Source organism: Kogia breviceps, chromosome 6 (assembly GCF_026419965.1).
Source record: "Kogia breviceps isolate mKogBre1 chromosome 6, mKogBre1 haplotype 1, whole genome shotgun sequence".
NCBI lineage: Eukaryota > Metazoa > Chordata > Mammalia > Artiodactyla > Physeteridae > Kogia > Kogia breviceps.
Window position 1 is genome coordinate 134,152,635 of NC_081315.1, and position 24,139 is coordinate 134,176,773.

The window sequence follows — 24,139 nt, forward strand, 5'->3', positions numbered from 1 at the left end:
CAAGTCTGCTGATAGGCGTAGGGGCAGAGCCTACTTCTTAATGTCGCCGGGGTCTTAAGGCTGCTTTGATTCTGCGTCCCTTGTCTCTGGAATCTGTAGAGATAAGGGTTTCCTGTTTGGAGTGGCAAGTGATTTTACTGGTAGAATGGCAGTTCCCTCACGTTTTTAGCTTTTATTTGGGGCGGGGAGTTGCTAATTTCTGGGAAATGGTACAGTTTGTTCACCATGGAGGCAAGTTACCGGGAAGGTAGGTTGCTAGGAGGGCTGTTGCGGATCTCTGGTGTCAGTACGGCCCCCACAGACAGGAGGCGGGGGCAGAGGCAGAGAAGAGGAGCTGGGTTGCGAGCTATTGGGCCGTGGAGTGGATGTGTCCTGGGTGAAGAGAGTCTAGAATGACTCTCTGATTTCTGACTTCAGGTAGAGATGGTGGTGATACGCTTCAAAGTAGGAATCGGAGAGCAGGTTTGAGTAAAATGTCTAGCCCAGTTGCTGTTGTGCTGGGTTGACTGATCTCAGGAACGCCGCGGCTTGACTGATCGTCTGATCTGAAGGTGAACGTGGACCTGGTGCTTGGGAGGGAGGTTAGTGTGGGAGCGCAGGTCTGACAGTCTCCCGGGCCTGCCCTGTAAGGCTGTGGGCGTGGCTGGGCGCCCCCCCCCCCCCCGGGGAGGGCACCGGGGCAAGAAGATGAGAGCGCTCATGCGTGAAGGACAGGGACCCACAAGAGTGGGGACACCAGGAAGGAGAGTTGCCGCTGCGGCCGAGGGAGCATCTCAAGCAGGGTGGAGCCAGTGCTGCAGAGGGGTCTCAGGCGCGAGAGGAGCTCAGACTTGGTGGCAGTTAAGAGACACGGGTGGCCTGGTAAGGCTTCCAGTTTCCATGGCTTGGCGGGGGAAAGGCCCCACGACAGAGGGTAAGAGCATCTTGTCCTCAGAGCTCAGAAGAGAGCTGACAGGCATTCTCTGGGAAAGGGGAGTAGGTAATTTTAAAGGTGATCTGGCCAGAGCACCTAGTCTACGGCGGGTCTGAGTTTTCCTTTTGTAGGGATTGCTAAGTTCTTTTGTGGAGTCAGACCTTTTGGGGGATGGCTGTAGGATTTAGCACAACGATGTTAGTGTTTAAAAAGTTACTGAAAATTAAAAAAGAAGTTTCTGAATTTATATTTACCAATGCAAGGCTTTGAACCTCTTAAGAAGTGCAGGCTTATGGATGAAGGCTCTACCTGCGTGGTGTTCTTGAAAGGCCTCTCCCCTCCTGTGAGTTGTACCTGTGACACAGCGGCCCTGAACACAGTGTGTGCGGAGTGGTCTTGTTGGCCTGCTGTGGGAAGTGAGTGTTTAAATGAGTAATGGGAGTGGAGGAGCTCCGGGGGAGGGAGGAGAGCTCTGGCGGAGCATCGGGCCGTCTCCTGGGCTGGTGCTGAGGGGAGCCTTGCCGAGTTTGGTTAAGAAAAAGAACCCTGTGAACACTTAGTGATTTGTGTGCTTTTAATTATTCCTATTCGGATATTTGTTTCTTTAGGCCTGTCAACTACTTGGTCACAGAATTCCAGATCCCAGCATAGGAGAAGTTCATGCTCCAGACATGAAGACCGAAAGCCTTCGGAGGTATTTCTTGAATGCTGGCGTGACTGTGCATGTCGTACGTGTGTGCGTGAGTACGTATGGTTGACACACACACACCTGGTTGGTTGATTTTGGTGTCAGTCTGTGCATTCTTGGGTAAGTTACTTGACCTCTCTGTGCCTCAGTTTCCAAATCTGTAAGATGGGGATAATACAGGTGTTCACCTCATAGGATTTTTGTGAGAATTAAGTGGGTTAATACCCAGAGGTTAATATGTGGAAGGTAAATCCTGCTCAGTAAATGTTAGCTATTATTATTAATTCTTTTCATTTTTTTTTTTTTTTTTTTTTCCTTCTCTGTTCCACTGTTGCTGGCTCCCAACAACTTTTCCTATGGCCCGGAGATCAGCATGTTCAGCTGCTGCCGGTCACTGCCAGCCTCAAGTTAGTTTTAGTCATGAGTTTGTGGCTTGTTTGGCAAAACCCAATGTAATTCTGGGATTTTGTTTAGCGGATTAGGCTTAAGGCTCTTTCCCCTTCTTTTGAAATTTGTTTCTCATCCTACATTTCCCTGCTCCCTCACATTTTGTTATTATCTACTTATCCGTCATCTATCTATCCAAGATTGTTGTTGGGTGAGTTTCTCTGTGGCTTTTGTTGGTTAGGGGCCCCTCCCACTCCTGAGATCTTTGTTCTCTGAAAACCTTGGACTGGGCTCTGAGCATCTAAGTGATGGAAGAAAAGGCATTTTAGTTTGTCACAGCGTTGAGGTGAGCAGGTTATGGGGAACAGAGTTTCCGGTCCAGCCCCTTGGTTTTGTGCTGCCTCTTAGCGGGATGACTTCAAAGACGGCCTCATCTAGTAGCGACTGAGCAGAGGCCGCCGTCCACGAGGAACTTCTTGGAAGGTAGCGGGGAAGCCGGGGGCGCTGTGTTGAGGAGTGTAGGATTATTTAGTTGTGGAATAACTTCCTCCACGAGGAAGTAGTATATAATATCCTTTAGGATTGTGGAAAACCATCCCAGGGGACACTTAAACATTCGATCAGATGTTCATGAGAAGGTGGCCGTTTTCTCACCTTGATTTATTCCAGGCCTTTGTCCTTTTGAATCCGCAGTGCTGCCTGCCTTTCCTGTGGTAACGGGAGTGACTCTGCTGTTGTTTCTTCTCCCTTTAATTCCCTCCACGACGCCCTAATACCTCTGATGTCCACCCTGCACTCCTGTTATTTCAGGGCGGGATACGGGGTGCTCCGGCAGGGAGCTGGTACCCGTGTGAGAGCGCCAGTGCCCCGGGGGCAGCTAGAACCCCTCCCGGAGTCGGCACTGGGAAGCGTGGATGGCGCCAGTCTTGTCCCTGACCTGTGTTTTGTTCCAGGTTTTTTTTTTTTTTTTTTTAACTTCTGAGTTGAAATTACTTTATGCTTGAAGTGCTGAGGTTGAGCCCTGCTGGGGACTCGGGAGCTCGCGTCCATTTGAGGGCGTCTGTGTCAGCCCCTGACCATCCGCATCCAAGCCTCTGAGCGCAGGAACGTTGGGCTGCCTTTTCTCATCTTGTTGCTTCAGTTTGATTTTCCTTCTTCTTGGGCAAAATCCCTTCTTTGTTACTTATCAGACTTAGTTGGACTGTGTTTTTAACTGATGTGCTTCCGGAAGATGGAGATCTGAGACTTTGTTGGAAAGGACTTTTGGGGTCTGGAGGGCATGGCTGACAAAGTTAATGCCCCCCGGGGCGCGGGCATCTGCCGCGGGGCTCAGTGCTGCAGGGGGGCCCGATCTTGTGCTTGTTACTGGGACTTTAGAGGTGAGGAGCCGCAAACCGGGGGCAAGTCGGGCCCAAAATGGCAGGCTGGAGACGTGGCCCTCTCACTCAGACACTGCCTCAGGCTTCGTTACGGTGAAGTTCATTAAAGTGATCACCAGCCTGAAAAGCCACCAGGAAAAACAAATACGGACCTATTAGCAGGCATATAATGTGAACTGTGCTTAGCAGCCCAAGAAAGAACTCCGTGTCCCCAGAGGAGAGAGTTCAGCATTGTGACTTGTGTAAACAGAGAGTGTAGCTTACAGATGCAGGCACACTTGGTGCCAAATACAACTTCGGGCCGGCGCTAATGCCAGGGTCAGAGCTTCCTCGTGTGGCCCCGAGACAGGAGTGGAGTGGGCTGGGCTCCAGCCGCTTCCTGCCCCGTCAGGAGGAGCAGGCACGCGGGGGCCGCCTTTGTGATGCTCCCCTCCTGGCCCCAGATGAGGCCTTGAGGTGCCCTGTTGGCCGAGGGGTACTTTTGAGCCTTGTGCGTCTGTTCTTGGCAGGGCGAATAGAGGGTGGTAGCTTGCTTGCTTTCTTCTTTCTTTCTCTCTGTCTCCTCTCCTCCTTCCCTCCTCTCCTTTCCCCACAAATGCTGCTTTCCTAGTAGAAGTTAGGCCAGGTGAAGGTGTGCAAACACATTCTTTACCAGCCCATTTTCTGCCTTGCCTCCGTTGGTGGGTCGTTGCTTCTCCCCCAGATGTTTCCATCCTGTACTCTGCCTGGCTCTAGCCAACCAGGACCCGCCCTCCCCGGACACCTTGCTGTCAGCCCGGGCGCCTGGGCAGGCGGGAGGTGGGGAGAGGCAGTCGGAGTGGAGAGGAGGGATCCCTGGTGGCTCTGGTTTCGGCCTGGAGTTGTTACATGGTTAGTGGAGTTTTATTTCTTAAACATTTACGAGAAAGGCACCCTGGAGTGAAATATCTCCCTCCAGGGACTTTTTAGGCACGTGTTTTCAGCAGCCTGCTTGGTGAACTGGGAGCTCTGGGAAGCGTTTCCCGGGGACGCCGCCGAGGTTCCTGTGCCGCGGTAGCTGGTGCGGACGCTGCCGTCTCTCGGGGCCGGCAAGGGAGGGAGGGAGGGCGGTGGGAGCCGCTGCCGCCTCCGACCCCGAGCGAGGCCCAGGGCGTGGCGGGCCGAGGGCTCTCCTGTAGTAGGTCAGACTGCGTCTCTGTTGAAACGGTGGCCTTGTTACGTGGCAGCTCCGTGGAGACCCTGCAGCTGCCAGCGCTCTGAATAAGGACGCAAATATCCCACGTCCGTGACCCTTTCTTTCCCTTTCCAGGTGTTTAGGACAGACCTGATCACCGCCATGAAGTTGCACGACTCCTACCAGCTGAACGCGGACGAGTACTACGTGCTGGCGGATCCCTGGAGGCAGGAGTGGGAGAAAGGGGTCCAGGTGCCCGTGAGCCCTGGGACCGTCCCTCAGCCCGCGGCCAGGTAGACGCGCCTCAGGGCCGGGTGCCGCCTCTCCCCCGACGGCGGCTTGCTGCCCTGGCAGACGGGTGCCTGAGAGCAGCGGCAGCGCTGGGTTAGCAGTGAGGCTTCTGGGGAAAGAGAAATGCCGTAGGAACACACCTCAGGTCCGAAGGCAGTGCTTTTAAGGGCCGTGGGCCTCCGAACGTAGCACTGCAGCCACCTTGGGAAGGTGCCTCTCTCTTAGAGAGGCAGGTAAATTCCACGGCTTCCTGGGAAGTGGCTGGCTGGGGGAGGGACGTTTGGATGCTTGCACGGCTGCTGCCCCTCTCCCGCCGGAGAGCCGCTGTGCTGGAGGGAGGTGTCTGTCTGCTGGGTCCTGCCGTGGCCCCTCCGCCTCTGGGGCAGGATGGTCAGGGTCCCGTGGACGGGGAGCTTAGCGGAGGGGAGCGTGTCGACGCGTGCTCCTCGGATGCACTTTGTCCAGTTGCTCTTGGGCTTTCTCCGGATTTACTTCAAACCACTTTTCTCCTTAAGGGTCTTGAGGGTCAGCTCTTCGCTGCCCGGCTTCAGCATGAAGCCGGGCCGGTTCGCTTGTTTCCTCTCCGGCCGGCTCCACCGGCCTTGAGGCCCCTCGCAGGGCGAGGGAGCTGAGTGTCCTCTGTGCTCGGCTGGCCAGCCGCCTTGGCCGCCGCTGCCTTGTCAGTCAACCTGCCTGCTTTGCGAAATGACCTCTTTTGCCATTGCCGAGTGTGGGCTGAATTTACCCCTTGGCCCTCCCCCACATCCCGTCCCTCAGGCACCGGCGGTGGTCGAGTCTGGTTATTGTGTTTGGGATCTCTGTGACAAGTGTCCCCACAAAGATGCAGGCTGAAGTGACCGCTCCGATGCCTCCACAGGTCAGGCTGCAGCCTGTGGAGTGGATGGAGTGTTTCCCTGGGCTCTGCAGGGGAAACACGGTCTGGTCGCCTCAGGGCTGCATCTGGGGCACAGCCCCGACGCGCTGTGCAGCACTGGCGATCCCAGTCCAGGGGTTACGAGCCCAGCACAAGACGAGTAAACGCTAACACCGCTCGTGGGAGTGTCAGCGGAAACCCTGCCCTCAGTTGAGTAGGAGGAATAACTCCCTTAAACGTGCCTGTCTCCGTGTCCTGTAGATAAAGCCACCCTGGTGATCATAGGGTGATGGGAACACCCTGACAGCCTCTTCGGACCGCTGGGGGTTACCGCGAGCCGCCGGCACACTGAGCCGTTCGGGCGGAGGGCCGTGGGGCCGGGTGGCGCCTCCCGAGGCCACTCCCTCCCCGTCGGCAGCGATTCGCCCTCTTCCTGCGCGGACTCTCTCTTGCGGGGGACGGCACTGCTCCAGGCGTCCCCGGGGGGCGGGGGGCGGGGGCGAGGGGACCTGCGCTTCTGCCCTGGGTCCCCAGCTGTGCCAGGAGCGTCCTGCCCGTGGCTGGGACTCAGACTGCTGAGTGATGGACAAGCCCCGAGTTCTACAACCAGAGGTGGCGGTTTCTCCCCGTGGCTTCCCGGCCTTGTGCTGTGCAGGCCCTGCCCGCGTGGCTGCTCTTGCCGCCTCCGTGTCCCTGAGAAGCCAGGGCTTGGTGGCCTCCAGCAGGGGCGGGCAGGCCTGGTGAGTGGGAAGTGATGTAATCTTTAACCCTTGACACTGCTGTCACAGCTGGTGGCTGGGCACGGCAGCGTCCTGGGAGGCCACGTGGGAGAGGCTGATTTTGAAGACTTCTGCAGCGTTTTCACTTGCATCTATTTCTATTTCAGGGGCTTTAATGACTCCTACTTTGTTTTATCAGCGGTGGTGTTAGGGTTTTAACTCTCTGAACCTGGCAGTGACCTAGGGTTTGGGGGTTGGAGGTGGAAGCTCGCTTGGGGCCTTCTGGCAGACTTCCTTCCTTGTGGCAGGAAGGGTAACCTGGCTGCCTTGTTTTCTTGTTAACCAGGGTCGTGTCTGAAGAGAAGTCCCTCATGTTCATCAGGCCCAAGAAATACATCGTCTCGTCGGGCTCCGAGCCTCCAGAGCTGGGCTACGTGGACATCCGGACGCTGGCCGACAGCGTGTGTCGTTACGATCTCAACGACATGGACGCCGCGTGGCTGGAACTGACCAACGAGGAGTTCAAGGAGATGGGTGAGAGGCGGGGGCTCTGCTGCTTGGTGCGGATGATGAGCCAGCGAGTGCGCGAGGCCCGCGGCCGAGGGGAGAGGCTCCTCACCGCTGGCGGCGCCAGCTCCGTCGCGGCCTCGGTCCGGTCTCAGCATCACGGGCTCTTTGTTGGAGATGCGCGTGTCCAGCTCTGCGGGCGGCAGGTGTGCTGAGAGGGACTCGGTCTGTGTGCGTCTCGTGGACAGAGAGGTGGGATCGAGGAGGGGTGTCTTCCACAGGCAGGAAAGCGGGGCCCCCAGTTCCTGCCCTGACCTACACCCCACAGCCCCGCTGGTTCCCTCAAGGGAGCGAGGCCCGGAGGAGTGCAGTGCTTCCCCAGGGTCGCACGAGGGGCGGGTCCACAGCCTCCTGCTCCCGGGTTCTGTTTCTTCCCCCTCCGGCGGGGCTGTTCGGGTGCCGCCTTCTTCAGCCGTGGCCTGCGGTTTCTCACAGGGAACGCCACTCCAGCCAAGCGCACCGTTTTCCAAATGCGTCCCTCGTGTTTTCACCTCGGTGACTCCCCTTAAGTCCTTTTCCAAACCTGAGTGCTTTCTCCTCTCAGCCGTTGGTCTGTCCTGGCTTTCCTTCGGGGAAGCCCTACCTTAGCTGGGTGCCCTGCCCGTGGCGATCTGTTCTACAAGCCAGCCGTTCTTGTGTATGTACAGCTCAGAGTACCTCGTTTGCTTGCGTCTCCTTGTGTCACGACCAGGGTGACACTTGGATCTCGGCTCACACAGCACTTCTGATCGCTAAGGGTTGCCTGAAGTGTGGTGATGGCAAGTCGCTGAGACCAAGTCTGGGCTTCCTGTGAGCGACGTGAAGGTTAATTAGCATGGTGCTGTAGGTCAGGGTCGGGAAGTGGTGGCACAGGCTGCTTGTTTGCAGTCTAGCACATGGTAAATATTTACAGAGGGTTTCATGGTGGATTTCAAAGCCCTGCAGGACTAAGACTTTGTTCCGTGTGGATGCCTGAGCCTAGCCCAGGGCCTGGCACGTAACAGATGCCGCCATGCGTGCTGCTCCGCAGCCTTTGCATGGGAATGGCGGTGTGGACCAAGCTGGGAAAGCTGTTACTCCGGTACTTTGATAAAGAAGATTTCCTTCCTTATGGTCCTTGGTTTTAGGTATTAGTGGCCAGGGTGTTAGCAGGCTAGGAGGTGGGAGTGTGTTCAGAAGTTTTCAGTGCTCTCTTGGAATGGAATACTGTGTTTTAGCTTCACAGACTATAAAATTCTACTTTGTAAAGACAGCTGTAACGCACTGGACTGACTGGGTGTCCTGTGTTAAGGCAGAGGGACAGACGGCCAGGGAGCGGGGGCTTCGGTGGATGGTCTCGGTGGTGAGTGCTGGGCTAACTCATCAGACTGCAAGGCAGTGCTGAATACTTGGGCAGGATAAGCGAGGCACTTGTATAGCACGTATTGAACGCACGCTTAAAGACGTTTGTCTCAGCTTTTATTGGTCTTTTTAGTGGTAAAAATTAATTACAGGGCATAGGACTGTATTTTCAAAGCCAGTGGTGTTTTCAGAACTGGTAGGAGGAATTGAGATGAAACCTCGTGGCCACGCAGAAACGATCTCCTCATGAAATAAGGTTTGAGAGGATAGGTGGCTTTTCTGACTATGTGTTTAGGGCTTATCACGGTGTCAGCGCTAAAGTGTTCTCCAAGTTTTCAAAAACTTGAAGGGTTACTTAAATTTATGGTAATGGATATAAGTTGTTTTTGGCCCTAATGACACTGCTGTTGTTTCTTGCCAGTTACATGTGTTTGGATATTTTTTACAAGCTGTTTTTGCTTTCTGCATGAGTATTTTCATCGTAGGAAGTTTGGAATACGTCCACAAAAGGAAGGAAATAAAAGTGTTATCCCCACCACTAGCTATAACCATACCGTGATAACCGCTTGAAGTTTGTTTTTGGCCATTCTTGCATAAGAATGCATTTTCTTTGATTCACCAGGAGCTGTCTGTCTCCTTTGCTTGAGACGTCCGTTGTGTTTCCGTCTTTCATGTGTCTGACTAACCATGCATCTCAACTTAGTAAATTCAGAGGGTGAGGAGGGATAAACCAGGTAAAAAACATTTGAGTGTTCACAGTGAAGTCTGTTCTCAGACCACCATTGTAAGTAGCAAGAATGGAATGTTTTTTGGAAAAAAATACCCAAACCATAATAGGTGGTCATGGTTTTGAAGTCACTTACGTGCTAGTTGTTATATATAATATTGTAATGAAATGACAGTCTAACAATATATGTATTTAATATCCTGGAACCCTTTTGGGAATGATCTTTTTACAGCAAGCACTCCATCTTCAGTGCCTGACCGTAAGGAACAAAACTGTTGGGTGGAAGTCTCTTTCTGCCTTTGAATTTAAAGACCCTTCCTTGGAAGGGTCTGAGGGACATCCAATAGAAAATATTTGGGGGCACTCAGGATAGATTTGTTTATAATATTATGTATTCATTGTGTATTTTTATTAGTATAAGTAGTATTATATTTATTAAAATGGTTTTGTGGCATTTTCCCTCCAGGAATGCCTGAGTTAGATGAATACACCATGGAAAGGGTCCTGGAGGAATTTGAACAGCGATGCTACGATAATATGAATCACGCCATAGAGACTGAAGAAGGCCTGGGGATTGAATATGACGAAGACGTGGTCTGTGACGTCTGCCAGTCGCCTGACGGCGAGGACGGCAATGAGATGGTGTTCTGTGACAAATGCAACATCTGTGTGCACCAGGTATGTGGGCAGCGGGGCCCGGAAGGGGGCCCCCCCGGGTGGTTCCTCCAGAGGAATTTACCTCCATGAGGTAAAGACGCGTGCCCATCTTTTTGTTCCCGACGGGTTCCTAGTGTTTGAGGTATTTCTTGCTACTTTTACAACCAGGAGAATAGGATCCTCTGGGGACCTCCTCCTTTCTTCGCAGTGTCTTTATTCCCATCCACAGAAGTCAGCTTTACTTAAGACCGTATGAGCCCCGCTGCCCTGCGCTGGCACCTGGCTTTAGCTGCTGAGAACCCTGGCGGGGGGTGGGGGGGGGCTCTTGAAAAGGCCGTTAGTTTGCCATGTTAGTTGCCATTGCCCAAGCTGGATGTGCAGAAGTTTATTGTCTTGCTGTCTGGAAACCAGAAGTCTGAAATCAGGGTGCCGGCAGGGCCGTGCTCCCTCTGAACCTGGAAGGAGAAGCCTTCCTCGCCTCTCCTGGCTCCCGGTGCTTCGCCGGCGGTCGCTGGCGTTCCTCGGCTTGCAGCTGCGCAACGCTGGTCTCTGGCTTTGCCGTCACTTTGTGTCCTGCCCATGCGTCTGTGTCTTCACATGTCGCCATCTTCTTGTAAGGACACCAGTCACGTTGGATGAAGGGCCCACCCTACTCCAGTGTGACCTCATCCTGACTGACTACATCTACTGTGACCCTATTTCCAAATAAGGCCACCTTCCGAGGTACTGGGGTTAGGACTTACTTTAACATATACTTTTCGGACACTGTTCAACACATCACGTTTGCTAACATGTTAGTATATAAACCGAGCCCTTGAACAAGCGGAAAGGGTCCCCTTTTCTTGAAAGTTATTTCCTGTCCTCCGTGATGTCAAGAGGATTTGGCGGTTGCTTCTGTAAAGTTGGGTAGTGGGTGATTTAAAAAGCTTGGCAGAATCTTAGTCTTGACGCTTACCTCTTTCATTTATTTTTTAATGTAATAATGAAGTCATTTGTATTTCTGTGGGGACATGTGTTCACATACACTGATTAGTTAATAGGCTCTCCAGAGGTACTTTCTTGGAATTCACCTGTTGATGCTGAGATTTAAAACAAACTTAAAGGCTTGTGTGGGACAGTGGCTTGGGTGACCTCTTGGGAAGAAGAATCAAGTTTGCTTTGTGAAGTTCCTGACTGTTGTTTTCTTTATAATGTGTCTGCTTCCTGGGTTTCCCTTCTGCCTGAGGACTTTATCAGCGGTGACCTTGTCCCATCTCATCCTGACGGGGAGACCACAAGTCTCTTGCTTAGGAAGTCATGTTATAGCCCATCTTGTAGCTCTGGATTTTCAAATTTTCTAGGCGCTTTTTCCTTGGGATAATGGAGAATTCTTGTAGAGATTTTGTTGTTTCAAGGTCGTGAGCATTGTGACTGCTGTTGTTCTTCTGTGTTGTTGGTGCCATTTACTTGGATGACGTTTCAGTTTTTTTCCTGCCATTTTACTTTGCCCCCCCCGCCACGGGACAAATCTTGTTTGAAAAAAGGTTTCTGCTTGAACACTGCTCAAACCCTCTGCTTATAAATGAGTTAACTGAAGTCAGGGTGGGCTGTTCAGCGTCCCACTGCGGGTTAATGGCAGAGTTGGAACTGGAACTCGGGGAGCTCTGGGTGACCCCCACCGCCCCCCCCCCCACCGCCTACCTGGTCTGCTGTTCTTTCGGCCACACCACTTTGCCTGTCAGCATTTCCTGTGGTTCCTTTTTCTTCTGAGATGTTCTTCATGACTTGTCTTTCAGGCATCCTTTTATTTAATCTTCTATTTTACTTAGACCTGCTTTTCCAGTAAAAAAAAAAAAAAATCAAATCACTTCTTCAAATGAGACTTTGTCTAGAGAGCCTGATACAGACCTTTCTGATAGTTGAAACCTTAATAGTGTCAGTTAGCTCTATTAAAACAAATTTTATTTTTCAGTAAGTCTGTGTTGACAGTGGCTCATTCATGGCACTGACACAGCGCTCCTAAGCTCTAATCTTAGTGTCACTTAACTTCCCTGAACTATCATCCTGTGGTTTCCTTTTTGCGTCCTGGATATTCAGATTGCACAGCGGCTGTGTTTTTCCTGTCTGGAGAATTGGAACTATGTTACTCTGTCTCTCCACTTCCTGACTTGTAGGTTCATTTGAGGATAAAGTTCTGAACAGTTTGGTGTTTTTAAAAGGCTCTGAATGTGCTCCTGGTACCATCATGGTTTTGTTTCTTCACTTCTTTAACGTTTGCCTTTTCTTTCTTTGAACCATTTTAATGACTTTAAGTTGCCTTGATTCCTGCAGGTTTTGCTGTCTTGTGTAATTTACCATCTTATGCCAGGCAGGCTTTGTCTTAAATATCCGCCGAAGAGACCAAATTCTCTTTGTCTAGAATGTCTCATTTCTCTGCGCCCCCTGTGCTCACTTGTGTGCGGGAGGCGGGCGGGGTGTTGGCGCCTGGTTAGTAGAGAGCTTGCTTAGCCCAGGGAGCGAGGCTCCTCCTTAGTTCCTTCTCGTTTTCACTGGTGTCTCGCGTAATAGCTTTGGGAGGCTCTCAACTGCTTTGTGTTTTTTTCCCTCACTTTATAGCCCACCTACATCAGTAAATCAGAGAGGGATGCCTTCCGCCATCTAGCCCTGGAGAGGGTTTTGAGGATTTACTGCCCAGTATTTAGAAACTTGGTATAGATGGGTATCTTGTAGCAACACAGCAGATCTTTTACAGACCTTTCTGTCCTCAAGTAGTTTTCAGGACCACCCTCTGGTAGGTAAGTACGTTGTGCCTTGCACCCGCCTCCTGACTGCTGCTGCGAGGCGGCCCGGCGCTCTTCCTGAAAGGAGTGCCTCTGTTTTGGGGGGTGCTTCTGTTAAAATCTTTCTAGGCGTTTTAAAATTCGTAGACACACAGGGTAAAAATAACTCTTTTTCTCTTTCTCTCTTTTCCTTGGGGATGTGCTGTGGCTTTGCAGGCCTGTTACGGAATTCTCAAGGTCCCAGAGGGCAGTTGGCTGTGCCGGACGTGTGCCCTGGGGGTTCAGCCCAAGTGTTTGTTGTGTCCCAAGAAAGGCGGAGCCATGAAGCCTACCCGCAGTGGGACCAAGTGGGTCCACGTGAGCTGCGCGCTGTGGATCCCCGAGGTGGGTGCCCTCTTTGGTGGTTCGCCTTGGGAGCCCGTCATCGCCGGGCCACATTGTAGCTGATGAGCAAAAAGGCACCTTGGAATTGCTACCCTTTTTTCCACCTTAAATGGAATCTCGAGCATGCTGTCACGTGGTCAGTGGCGTGTCAATCTGCGGGAATGTTAACTGGAGGCAGCAGTGAGTGGGACTCGGGGTGGAGGTGTTCAGCCTTCCCCTCTGGTGCCGCTGCAGCTGACCCTCTGCTGCTCTCACGCTCCCAGAAGCGGACCCGCGGCGCTGGCGCTGCGGCCTGGGTGTGGCTCTGTCCGGCCCTGGGATGGGCCGTGCACTCCTGGGCCTGGTGGGCCATGCATACAGCACCGTCATGGTTAAAGAACCACTGCTCTAGGTCACGTTTTTGTGATTTTTTATTAAAATTCTGACTTAGCCTCAACCTTTTTAATTTCAGGTCTGGTCTAATTTATTTCAAGCCCCAGACCTTGACTAATTTAATTTGCTTGGCTCACTCTGAGACTATCGTTTGTGATTCAGATTTCAGCATTTTTTGGCATATGATTTTGGTGCATTTTCCTCCTGAGGAAAAGTATCTGGGAGTGATTTGGATTGAGGCTTCATGACTTGGGTCTTGGTAGCATGGGATCTCACGGTTTGGTATTAACAGGGATGCAGTTCAGTGATCCAGGCTGAATACGGAGAGGGAGGGGATCTTATTTATCTTGGTAGTTTTCCGCTTTGTATGTAGTGATAGTTTCTGACTGAAGAGAATGGTTTTCTTTAGTGAGAGAGAGATTAGAAGTGGTCAATGTTTACTTCTCCTCCATCGTTCACAACTGATTGCAGTATGTTTAAGACGGATTTCCAGTCTTGACCACTTCTTAGTGGACCAGAGGTGTAGTAGATTCCCTTGTCTTTGCTGTCACTCGGGTGAGCAGTGAGCATTGGGGTGTCTGAGTGTTTTTACAGACAGGACGTTTGTGTCAGATGACCCCCGAGGAGGGCGTGGGGTTGGCCCAGAGCTGGCCCCTGTGCTGTCCTGGTGCTTTAAAGTGGGGTGTTACCTGCGCTCGGGGGGTGAGTGCCCCGGGCACCCTCTGGTAGGAGGGCCGTGGGGAAGGAGTGGATCTCTTAAGTTGCTGCTGTCTGTGTTCAGCCCCTGTCTGACGACCTCTGCCACCCTGTCTTGTTACTTCTTGGGCCTCTAGGTGAGCATTGGCAGCCCCGAGAAGATGGAGCCCATCACGAAGGTGTCTCACATCCCCAGCAGTCGGTGGGCGCTGGTGTGCAGCCTCTGCAATGAGAAGTTTGGGGCCTCCATACAGGTAATCGGCTTGCTCGGGATGGCGTTTCTACCCTTGCTTTTGTTCCGGGGAGCGGGACGCGGGAGGGCTCTGTGAACTGACCGTCGCGGGGTTCGGAGGTAGGACTAGAATCCAGGAAGCAGGACGAGGTTCTCACAGCCCTTCTGAGGTTGCCGAGGGACGTCTCCAGCCCAGTACACACGCCTTTAGTGGTGGATAGTGTCCAGTGTGAGCAGAACCCCAGCTGTAACCATCACGGGGCAACTCACAAGTCCGCCTGAGCTGCAGGGCGCTTTGTACCTGGTTTCTCCCTCCCTGCCCCAAGCCTGGCATCGCAGCGCTTTCCGCAGGCCGGCAGCGCTGGGGAAGAACTGGAGTCTCGGCGCTGGGGGGTCAGTCGCCCTCTCGCCCGCCGAGCGGCAGCCCTGCCTCTGTGGCTGCCCCCGACGCCGCTGCCTTCAGAGGTGCGCACCGTTGGAAGTGAGCTTGGCACGCCAAGCCTTTTGCGTGTGGTAAAACGGGGCCTCCTCGGAGCACCGGCCGGGTGCGTAGAGGGACACCCGTGAGGTTCCGCACCGGGGCTTCCGCCCAGTCCGAATATCTGAGTTTTCACGGTACCGTGGGGGGGGGGGGGGCTGGGGGAGGGGCGCTCGTACGTTAAGAAGTCGGCCTGCGTTCCCTGTGTCCACGAACAGGCAGCTGTGGACAGCCGCGACGGGGCAGGTAACAGAGTCACGGAGAGGCTGTCGATGGCGCGCTGTTTCTTGGTGTTGTCTAAAGCGCCGCCTGCGAAGCTCCTCTCCGGGCCTCACGTGACGTGTTTGGCGTATAGACGGTCGTGACCTCGGAGGCCTGAGGTGCCTTCCCACCGCGGCCTCCAGGTGCCGTGTGTGGCCGCCGTCGGCCCGCTGCCTCTGTGCGGCCGCCAGCTCGGGGGCGCCGGCTCCCGCTCGGCCCCCGCGTCACAGTCCGCGGGCCGGAGGTGCCGCCTGGCGGCGGCTGCTCTCTCGATGCGGGACCCGCAGCGGCTCGGCGCGCGCCCACACGGATGCACGGGCTCCGTCGGGCTGCCAGCCGCGGGTTTTAAAGAAGTGACCTCATTTGGCAACCTCGGTTTGCCGTAAGGTATCCGCTGACTGGTGTTTCCTTGTAAAAGTTTTCATTTTACACGCCAGGCTGTTGTGCTTTTCGTCGTTATCACTTCCTCTGGTGTTGAGGAATCCAGAATGTAACAGAATACGCAGAGGGTGAGGCTTGAGGCAGCTGGTGGGATTTGGCTGCGGACCTTGAAAACAGTGCAGAGTTTTGTATGTGAATGGAATCTGCTTAAAATTAAAACATGACAAAGCCTCTGGCCTGAGAGTTGTGTTAGGAGGGAGCGGAGGAGAAATTTTTTAAAAGCCACAAAATAAAAAAAGGCACAGAGCTGGGTGTGTGAATGTGAGTGCAGACGACCCATGTGAACACTTGCAGCGAACAAGCTGGGGCAAACCAAGGAAAATGGGAATCGTTTTCTTCCAAGTTACCCGATGTTCTTCTGAGGATAGAAATTACGCCCTTTACTGAGTAGGTCCTTCACTGATGTTTCCAGGAGGCAGTCGATTGGCATCTCTGTGTCTCTTCTGAAGAGAGACGATAAAATGACTTTTTTTGTTGCCGTTGACCTCTTTTTCCCAGAACGTGAATTTGAAGGAGGAGAGGCCAAGGAAGTTTTTGATGGTTTTTCATATCTTCACAGAATAGACTGATTTTATTAAAGAATTCCTGTCTGAAATGCCTGCAGCTGGAAAGGCTCTGGCTTACATTTCTGTAACATCTGTTTGCTGAGTCAACCTGAAGAGGAAAACCCAGAGGAAGGCCGTTTGGCGTCTTTACAAAGCCCCGTGTAAATGTTCTGTGTGGCGAGTTCCTCTTTTCAGGTCGGGGCGCTGAGTTAAAGTGTCGCTTAAGCCAAGCACGGGTCGTGTCTCCGTCATCTGTTCCCACTTTACTTCCCACTTGGCTGCCTGCCGGGAGGGAGGAGCGCTTTGTCTTGTACTGATAGTGACCAGGGGTGTGTGTGTGTGTGTGTGTCTGTGCTGCCACTAAAGCTGATTTCACACATTTCTTGGAATTGAGGTGATTATAGATAAAATTACAGATTTATGTTAGTTCATGCGCTTTAAGTGTTTTCAGCGGGGGAATTGATTTTCTGTGAAGGGAGCTAGATTTTCTGTACTTCTGGGTAAAAGCGACTTTTTAATAATGGAAGAAATCCTGACTGGCGATGAGTCGCCTCTTAAAGGCAGGCATGGTTAGGGGAAGAAGCCCCAGCCCGTGCCGCTGCGATGGGGGGCGGTGCTGCGCACGGCTCTACTGAATAAGCTTCCTTAACCGAGCTGTTCAGCTGGCCTGGGGCCGCCCCGTTCTGCTCCTGTCTGCAGCCCTGGCTGCCCGGGACCCCTCGGCCTCACACAGTACAGTGTTGCCTTTTAAGGGACTGGCTTCAGTCACCACAAGGAACCTCCTTCCGGGAATTCGCCTATAGCAAGATCGGATGGGGAGACATCTCTCTTCTCCTGCTAGGCCTCTGGCTTGCCGTCTGCATCAGAGGCACCACGGGGTTCCCCGGGCGGGGCGGTGAGAGGGAGGGGGGAGGTGTTTGCTAAGGTCGGGGCCGAGCCGGGTGAGGCCTGGCCTCTAGGTTGACCTCCCTTCGACCCACAGGCAGCAGGGCCCTCGCGGCTGCGCTGCCAGGCGAAGCGCACACGGGTCGCAGAGCTTGTCCCCCGCCGGCCTGGAAGCCTCTGCGTCTGGCAGGGCTTCCCGGGGTGCGGAGACCAGTCCCATCCTTCCTATCCTGGGGTGTCCTGGTCTCCTCTTGCTCTCCGGTCTTCGGGGCGTTTTAGTTCACCTCCTCGGTCTTGAGCGGCCCTCACCGCTGGAGCGGGAGGGTGCCGTTTATTGTCCCACGGGTGTTGGGACGCATCCTGGCTGTGGGTTAGAAAGGAGGAGCCACGTTCCTTTAAAAACTCTGCCCGGTGGTCATTCTTCCCGAGGAGATTCTCACCGCTCAGGCTTTTTATATAAGCACTAAAAAAGCCCAGACCTATAAGAAAAGCCAAGTGCACACCTCAGGATATACTCTGCATACCGAGCACACGTTCTTTTGAGTATAATCGGAGTGCCAGGGCCCCCTTTGTCTACACGTGCCATCTGTATGACCGTGTCTGCTGTAAGAGGCGATTTTGGATGCAGTTGCTTTTCTAGGAGAGTTATGGTTCGGTTTATGAAAAAAGAGTTCCCTTACATCCCAAGCTGTAGCTTATTTAAAACACGACTGGATCTGCCAGGGTGATTAATCCGCGCGAAGCTTCTCCGTCCCGGTGCGCGCTCCAAGCACAGCTCTTCCCGGGCGGGGGCAGGGAGGTGGGGGTGCCGGGCACCCGGGGCTTCGGTCGCCGTCACTCGCTAACCTCTTTCCTCTTGCTGTCTGCGTCTTCTTGCCAGTGCTCCGTGAAGAACTGCCGCACAGCCTTCCACGTGACCTGTGCTTTCGACCGGGGCCTGGAGATGAAGACCATCTTGGCCGAGAACGACGAAGTCAAGTTCAAGTCCTACTGCCCGAAGCACAGCTCGCATCGCAAGCCCGAGGAGGGCCCCGGCGAGGGGGCCGCTCAGGAGAACGGGGCCCCCGAGCGCCCCCCCCGGGACCCGCTGGAGCCCCTGGGCGGCCTTGCGCAGAGCCAGGAGGAGGCCCACCGGGTGAGCGTCCGGAAGCAGAAGCTGCAGCAGCTGGAGGATGAGTTCTACACGTTCGTCAACCTGCTGGACGTGGCCAGGGCCCTGCGGCTGCCCGAGGAGGTGGTGGACTTCCTGTACCAGTACTGGAAGCTGAAGAGGAAGGTCAACTTCAACAAGCCCCTGATCACCCCAAAGAAAGACGAAGAGGACAATCTCGCGAAGCGGGAGCAGGATGTCTTGTTTAGGAGGCTGCAGCTGTTCACTCACCTGCGGCAGGACCTGGAGAGGGTAATGATTGACACCGACACCTTGTAGTGACTTAGAGAAGAAGATTGCAAAGAGGCGACCGCTCGCCCAGAGCAAGGAGTGGTAGCCAGTTCATTTACTCTCAGACCCTTGTACATACTTCAGCATGAGGCTGTGTTGGTTAAATCTATTTATGGGCTGGTAAACTCACTGTACACACACACACGAGACGGCCACAGAGTGGGGAGCTTCTCTGAGTTAATTTTAAACACTTTCTCTCGTTAGTTCCTACTGTTCTCCTGGACAATCAAACGGGGTGTGTCTTTCCCTCCCCTCCCCCCCTCATTCTAGGGCTAGAGGGAACTGAGCCCCGGGAAAATGGCCGAGGGGTGGGCTCAGAATTGTTTACAAACTGAGTTAGAAAACCAGAGTGGATTTAGTGGACGGTGAGGGGGTGGGGCGGGCAGAGGTAGGTCGATCTCTTGTACAACCTGGGGAGACACTTCTGGGTGCTGGTCGCGGGCTCACCAAGGGGAGGGAAGCGCTGCCTCTCTGACCCAGCTCTCTGCCTCTTGTCCAGCTGGCGGGGGCCCTCCCGGTACAGCCGCTGAGCAGAGCAGGCTGCGGGCGCTGACGCGCGTGCGTGAACGTCTGTGCGCGCGCATAGCCGTTCCCAGGGTAACTCCGGCAGCGAGGTGCTAAGTCATCCCTCGGGCTGTGTATATGTTGTGCGTGCGCGTGTGTCTGTGTCCGTGTGTGTCTGTGTGCCGTGTCTAGAGTGGGCGTGGGGCGGGACTCCTGGTGCACAGGGGCCTCCGATCCGACCCAGGGAGCCCCCGGTCCCGCGCGGCGCGCCACCAACGCGCTCACCACTGGATTGGCCCGCGTGCTGGCTCGTGGCACTTTGCTGCAGCTGTGGGCTGGTTTGCGTCTCTCCCACTCTCCAGTACCTCTGGAGTCCCAGTCTGGACCTCCCTTCCGGCTACAGGAATAATTCCAGGAGCCGGCTGTCTTTTCCCCAGGGCCTCCTGCCCCCTGCAGGTAGTTTCTGACTGAAGCTTGCTGGTCGGGGGTATGTCTTCGAGCGCTTTCTCGCGTCAGCTCCCCGACTGCCCCGCTGCCAACAGCGATGAAAGTCATTCGTGCACAGATGGAACTTAGGCTTCGGGCCCAAAGCAGCCCGTGCTGCAAGGCACCGAAGTGGCCCGAAACGGTGAACGCGTCTCCCCCAAGCACCTGACTTACTAATGGGGGCGGTGGTTCACCTGCCTGGGAGAGGATCTGACTCGGAGGTGATCCGCAGCGAGAGTGTAGGCAAAGAATAGGGGGACGTGGCAGAAGGATGGAACCAAAAGACCGAGCTCTCGCGGAGACCTGCACTGACTGCCCCGGTAGAGAAGGCGTAGCAGTGAGAGTGTGTGTAAGTGTCTTTGGAAGAGACTCTTTTAGTACCTGACGGTGCGGGCTGCTTGCGACGCCCCTTCCAGGCACCAGGTTAAGATTCCGGATTCAGTCGGCGGCCAGGCGGGAAGAGGGTGTGTGAGGCTCTTGGGCTCCTGTGCGCCTCCCCCCGCACCCCCCCCCCCTGCGCCCCGGCGGTGAGTGTAAAGAAGACCTCGCCGCTCAACCACATGTATGTGTGGCCTTTTTGTTAGAGATGAGAAAGGGGTTCAGAAGGGAGAAACTCGGATCCTGGTGAGAAGCCTTATCCCAACCTGACGACTGCTGTACTTGGCGTGCATGAGCTTTGGAGTCAGACAGTCCTCAGGAGGGAGGACGAAAAGTCTGATGTTTGGACTGTGTTTGTCTCGCAATCACCACAAAATAAAAGTGTAGAAAATGCTTGTGGTGTACTAACTCTTTTCTGTACTAAGTTACTCAGATTAACACGCACTTATGATTACATTCTAAACATTTTTTTTGGAGTCATCACTGTTGCGTTTTAAGTAGAATGATCCCAATGATGTATGAGAAACAGGGAATAAATCAGGATTTGTGTGTGTGGTATTACTTATATTTACTTTATTAAAGAGTCTTAAAGAGATTTGAGGGCATTTAGCGTCAGTTTAAAACGGGCTTATTAAAATGAAAAATGTGTTTTCCAGAATGTTCCACGAGGCCTGCGATGGTGGAGGCTTTTAAAAAGTGGAAATCTTGGCCGCCATGCCCCAGAGTGCACAGTTATTTGTAACTGTAAACAAGAAGTGTATTAGGCCAAAGACTCATCAGGGCAGGAGTGACAATAAGAACAAATCGTGAGTCTGTTTTTCAAGTAACTGAAAGTCCCGCCCAGTTCACACAACAGCATTTCGTAGCAGGTTAATATGTGGGCCTGTGATCAGGGCATGTGGTCACTTCAGAACTGACGAGTAGCCTTCATTAGAGAGGCAGAGACAACTCTTGAGTGATAACGGTGGTTGCTCTTTCCCGCCCGCAGATATACACCGTGGGGCATTTTGCACACCCGGGTTCCCGTTCTGGATCAGAAAGTTAGATGACAGGAATGGACTCAGGAGGCTTTGGGAACCTGAAGACACGATTGCCGATATATGGCGGGTGCCATGCCAAGTTCCCAGGGCTGCCCCTTCACTCTGGTGGGATTCCTTTCCCCCAAACATTGTCTTCTAAAGGATGCAATAAACATGAGTTCAGCAAATGAGTACTTGCTCAGATTAAAAAAAACATGCTACCTCTGCACTCCCGGCTGGGGCATCGACAGGGGCCAGGTCCCGGGGGACCATGTGACTCAACATGTGGTGGAATGGTCACCTCTTGACAGCCTGACAGAGGCTACAGTTGTCCCTGAACAAGAGGCGTGTTAAGTTTTAGCGTTGCAAGCAGTGTTTGGGACTCAGGAAAACCTGAGATCGTTACTGAGTTCCCGAGGGCAGTGGTTCTCGGCAGGCGGTCCTCAGCCAGCAGCAACATGTCCTGCAGATTTTCGGATCCCGCCTCTGACTCCATTCTGTGTTTCAGGGCCCCTACCTACGTGTTTGTTTGGGAACCACTGCTTTTGGGGGAAGCCTGACTCTTGGGTTTCACATGGTATGAGGGTGCAGCCGAGAGCTGGTGGTTTTGCATAGCACCTCGCTGGCAATTGGGAGAAGATGCAGCGGGGCGGGGCGGGGCGGCAGGGAGGTTAGGTCTGGCGGTGTAGCGGTGTGCAGGAAGGGCCAAGCAGGGCGCGTGTTGAGGACAGAGCCTCCGTTCAGCTCTATCTGCATGCAGGGGCTGCGTAGGGAAGTTGCCCTTTAAGGTGTTGTGTGCGCGAGAGAGGTAAGGTTTAGGGCACTCACTGTCCTAATGTGGTCGGCCGGCCTGGTTTATTCAGGGGCTGATTTGCTCCAATTGAAAGCCCTGACCTTTGCTTCTTGGGGCCACAGTTAGACGTCTCTTACGAGAAATCGTGGGGAATGAAAGAGGGATTTTCCCACGTACCAGCCAGGGTGGAAATCTTTCCTGGGGGAAGTGGCTGAAGACACCAAAATGAAATTCCAGTAATGTACACAGTTCGGGTTCTCCGGCTTTGCTCTTTCCGCTGACAATTTTAAGTAAAAAAGACGTATCTCTGTTGTACATCTGGCTTGATTAGGAGAGTAACCTTGTCCACTCCTAAGATGTCAAGGGAGTTTGTTTCCATTTCCTATTTCCACAAGTTGGATTCCCTGTCTTAATGTAAAAACCGTTCTGTATGTTTTCCAATTGTTTTGAGCCTGTGATAAGGATCTAGGTTCGGGCCCCTTCCTCTTGTTGACCTTCTACTCTTAATCTCCCCTGGGTGGAACAATATCTATCAAAGAGAATCGCCTATTGGCTACCTCCATCCCCAGACTGGTCAGAATTCTTGTAAAGGACACCTACTTCCTGGCCTGGGGGTGTGTGGCTGTCGAGAGAAAGATTATGTGCCTTAACCAGGGTGAACGACACTGAAGTAAGATTTACTTTGAGACAGGAAGGGTGATCTTACTCTCGATTCTTTAAGATAATGTTTATTTTTGTCGAGAAGCATTAGGAAGATGGTACACACACAGTGAATCGGTCAGGATGGAGAGAAGCCTGACTTGGTGGTCCTGCTTTAGGCCAGGAAATCACACCACTTACAACGTGAACAATGCAGACGTGAAAGCCGGCTGACCTGTTCCTCTTAATGCCTCGTGTCCTCTTGGAAAGGAGGCTGCCTTGAACGCACCTGGGGAAGAACAGCTGGAATTGTTAGGGTTCTTTAGGGGTGGTGTATCTGTACATAAGCCATAAAATGCAGGGCTGTGTGTGTCGCTTGTTGACACGAGGTTAGTGACCTTCGGGAAGGTGGCGGGAGAAGGGAAGGGTTGCCCCGGCGTTAGGAGAGCGCAGGCATGCCTTTGGTGTGGGAGCTGAATGAGACGCAGTCACTGTCTTCAGTCTTGCCCCTGAGCTTACCCGGGGGGTGGGGGGTGGTCTTGTCTACATCTTCCCGAAGAAAGGTTTAAGTGTGTTATCTGGTGTGTTGCCTTTGACGTTTGTGTTTTCAGGCCCATGCAATCTAATCAGGTTTTACCAGTCGGTTTTAGGACTGAGAGATTTAAGGGGGTGTATTGACTGAGTCATGAAAATTTGATTCTGTATTGACCGACCACAGGTGGCTTTGAAAATGGGGAACGAATTTAAGTGTTGGTTAGTCACTGCTGGTTAAGGAGCATATGCATGCAGTTCCCCAGTGGTTGCACGGCAGATGCAAGGTGGAGCTCCTAGTGCTGGGATCTTCTCAGCTACCGACCAGTGACTCGGGGAGAGGGCAGCGTCAGGTTTTCAAGTGGTGATACAGAGAGCCGGCCTCGAGAGGCTGACCTGGCAAGTCAGTGGCAAAGCAAGAAGGATGTTCCCTTCTACGGGTGTTCACACGCTGTAGGAACACGTTAGCGACCTGTAAGTTCCAAGGTAATTCAGAGAGTTCGGTGTCCAGTTAACAGGAGAAGTTGACTTGGATTCCTGGTGACTCCTGGGCCTTCTAGTGAGCCCTGTGTAGGGACGTTTTTTGTGAGGGGCTCCTCGCTCTGACGGCCCTTGACCCTAATGTTTATCTAGTTCCATCTTCAGAAGATGCTCGATAAAGTGCAGCAGAGGTGGCTTCTGAACTGCTGCTCTGAAGCCTCTGACGGTAGAATTCATGGGAAGAGGCTACTGAGGGGAGATAAGCAGAGTCCTTTGGCAAGAGCTGGCACGTTTGGACTTGGACACCGATGGGCGTCTGTCTGTCTCTTCGCCAGGAGGAGCCTACGGCCAGGTGTGGTGCGGGGGCAGGACCTCCTCTGACAGCCTCTTCTGTGCTGCTACCCACCTTGAGGGGTATACGCAGAATACTTGTTAGCACCCCAAAGGGAGGCTTAGAGATTAGCTAAAATGTTTAAAGTACATTTGGATATCAAAAGTCACTCCAAGGACCTAGTAGGACAAATTTTTCTCAGGTAAAGAGAAAACAAAACGAAACAAAACACCAAAGTCCTGTTATAATGTATTGCTTACTTAGAATCTTTATTCTCTACGTTCTAGGTTCGGAACCTCACTTACATGGTGACCCGCAGGGAAAAGATTAAACGATCTGTGTGCAAAGTCCAGGAACAGATATTCAATCTTTACACTAAGCTTTTGGAGCAAGAAAGAGTTTCAGGTATGCATTAAGCCCCGGTAGGTCAAACAATAGGGCAGGGGTTTGTAAGCCCTCTGTTAAGGGAAAAAAAAATGCTAGTTTCTTTAATTTTCTTTTATACTGTAGAAGAATCAAAGAAGCAAAGGCTTTTGTTGTTGAAGAAGATCTTTAGGCATTCGAGGCACCACGTGTCTAGAGGAGAGGGCTATGAACTGGGCCTCCCGTATGGGTCACATCCTACGTTGTCTACTTAAAGGCTCAACACAAGCAAGTCTTAAGTTTTCCAGGTCTCCCCCGTTTCCTCACATGTAACGTGAGGATGAGATCTCCAGCTACCTCCTGGGAACTACTGTGAGACCCGAAAGAGTAACTTACGTATTGCAAAGCACTTGATAAATGTAAAGTATCATGGGGATACCTAAAAA

The 24,139-nt window shown here is 53.0% G+C and overlaps 1 protein-coding gene across 13 annotated transcripts in view; it reads left to right on the top strand.

The window, feature by feature from the left end:
- JADE1 (jade family PHD finger 1) overlaps positions 1-24,139 on the top strand; it is a 196,334-nt gene that overhangs the window by 165,269 nt on the left and 6,926 nt on the right. For 11 of the 13 annotated variants that reach the window (XM_067036660.1, XM_059067121.2, XM_059067131.2 and 8 more), the window contains exons 3-10: positions 1,522-1,607; positions 4,656-4,813; positions 6,751-6,938; positions 9,485-9,696; positions 12,651-12,818; positions 14,024-14,140; positions 17,609-18,130; positions 23,618-23,735. In XM_067036660.1, coding sequence (XP_066892761.1) covers positions 1,522-1,607; positions 4,656-4,813; positions 6,751-6,938; positions 9,485-9,696; positions 12,651-12,818; positions 14,024-14,140; positions 17,609-18,130; positions 23,618-23,735 — 1,569 coding nt within the window. Of the gene's footprint in view, positions 1-240; positions 552-1,162; positions 1,330-1,521; positions 1,608-4,655; positions 4,814-6,750; positions 6,939-9,484; positions 9,697-12,650; positions 12,819-14,023; positions 14,141-17,608; positions 18,131-23,617; positions 23,736-24,139 lie in introns of those variants that run through there. The other 2 variants (XM_067036659.1, XM_059067119.2) reach the window with 2 other exon arrangements.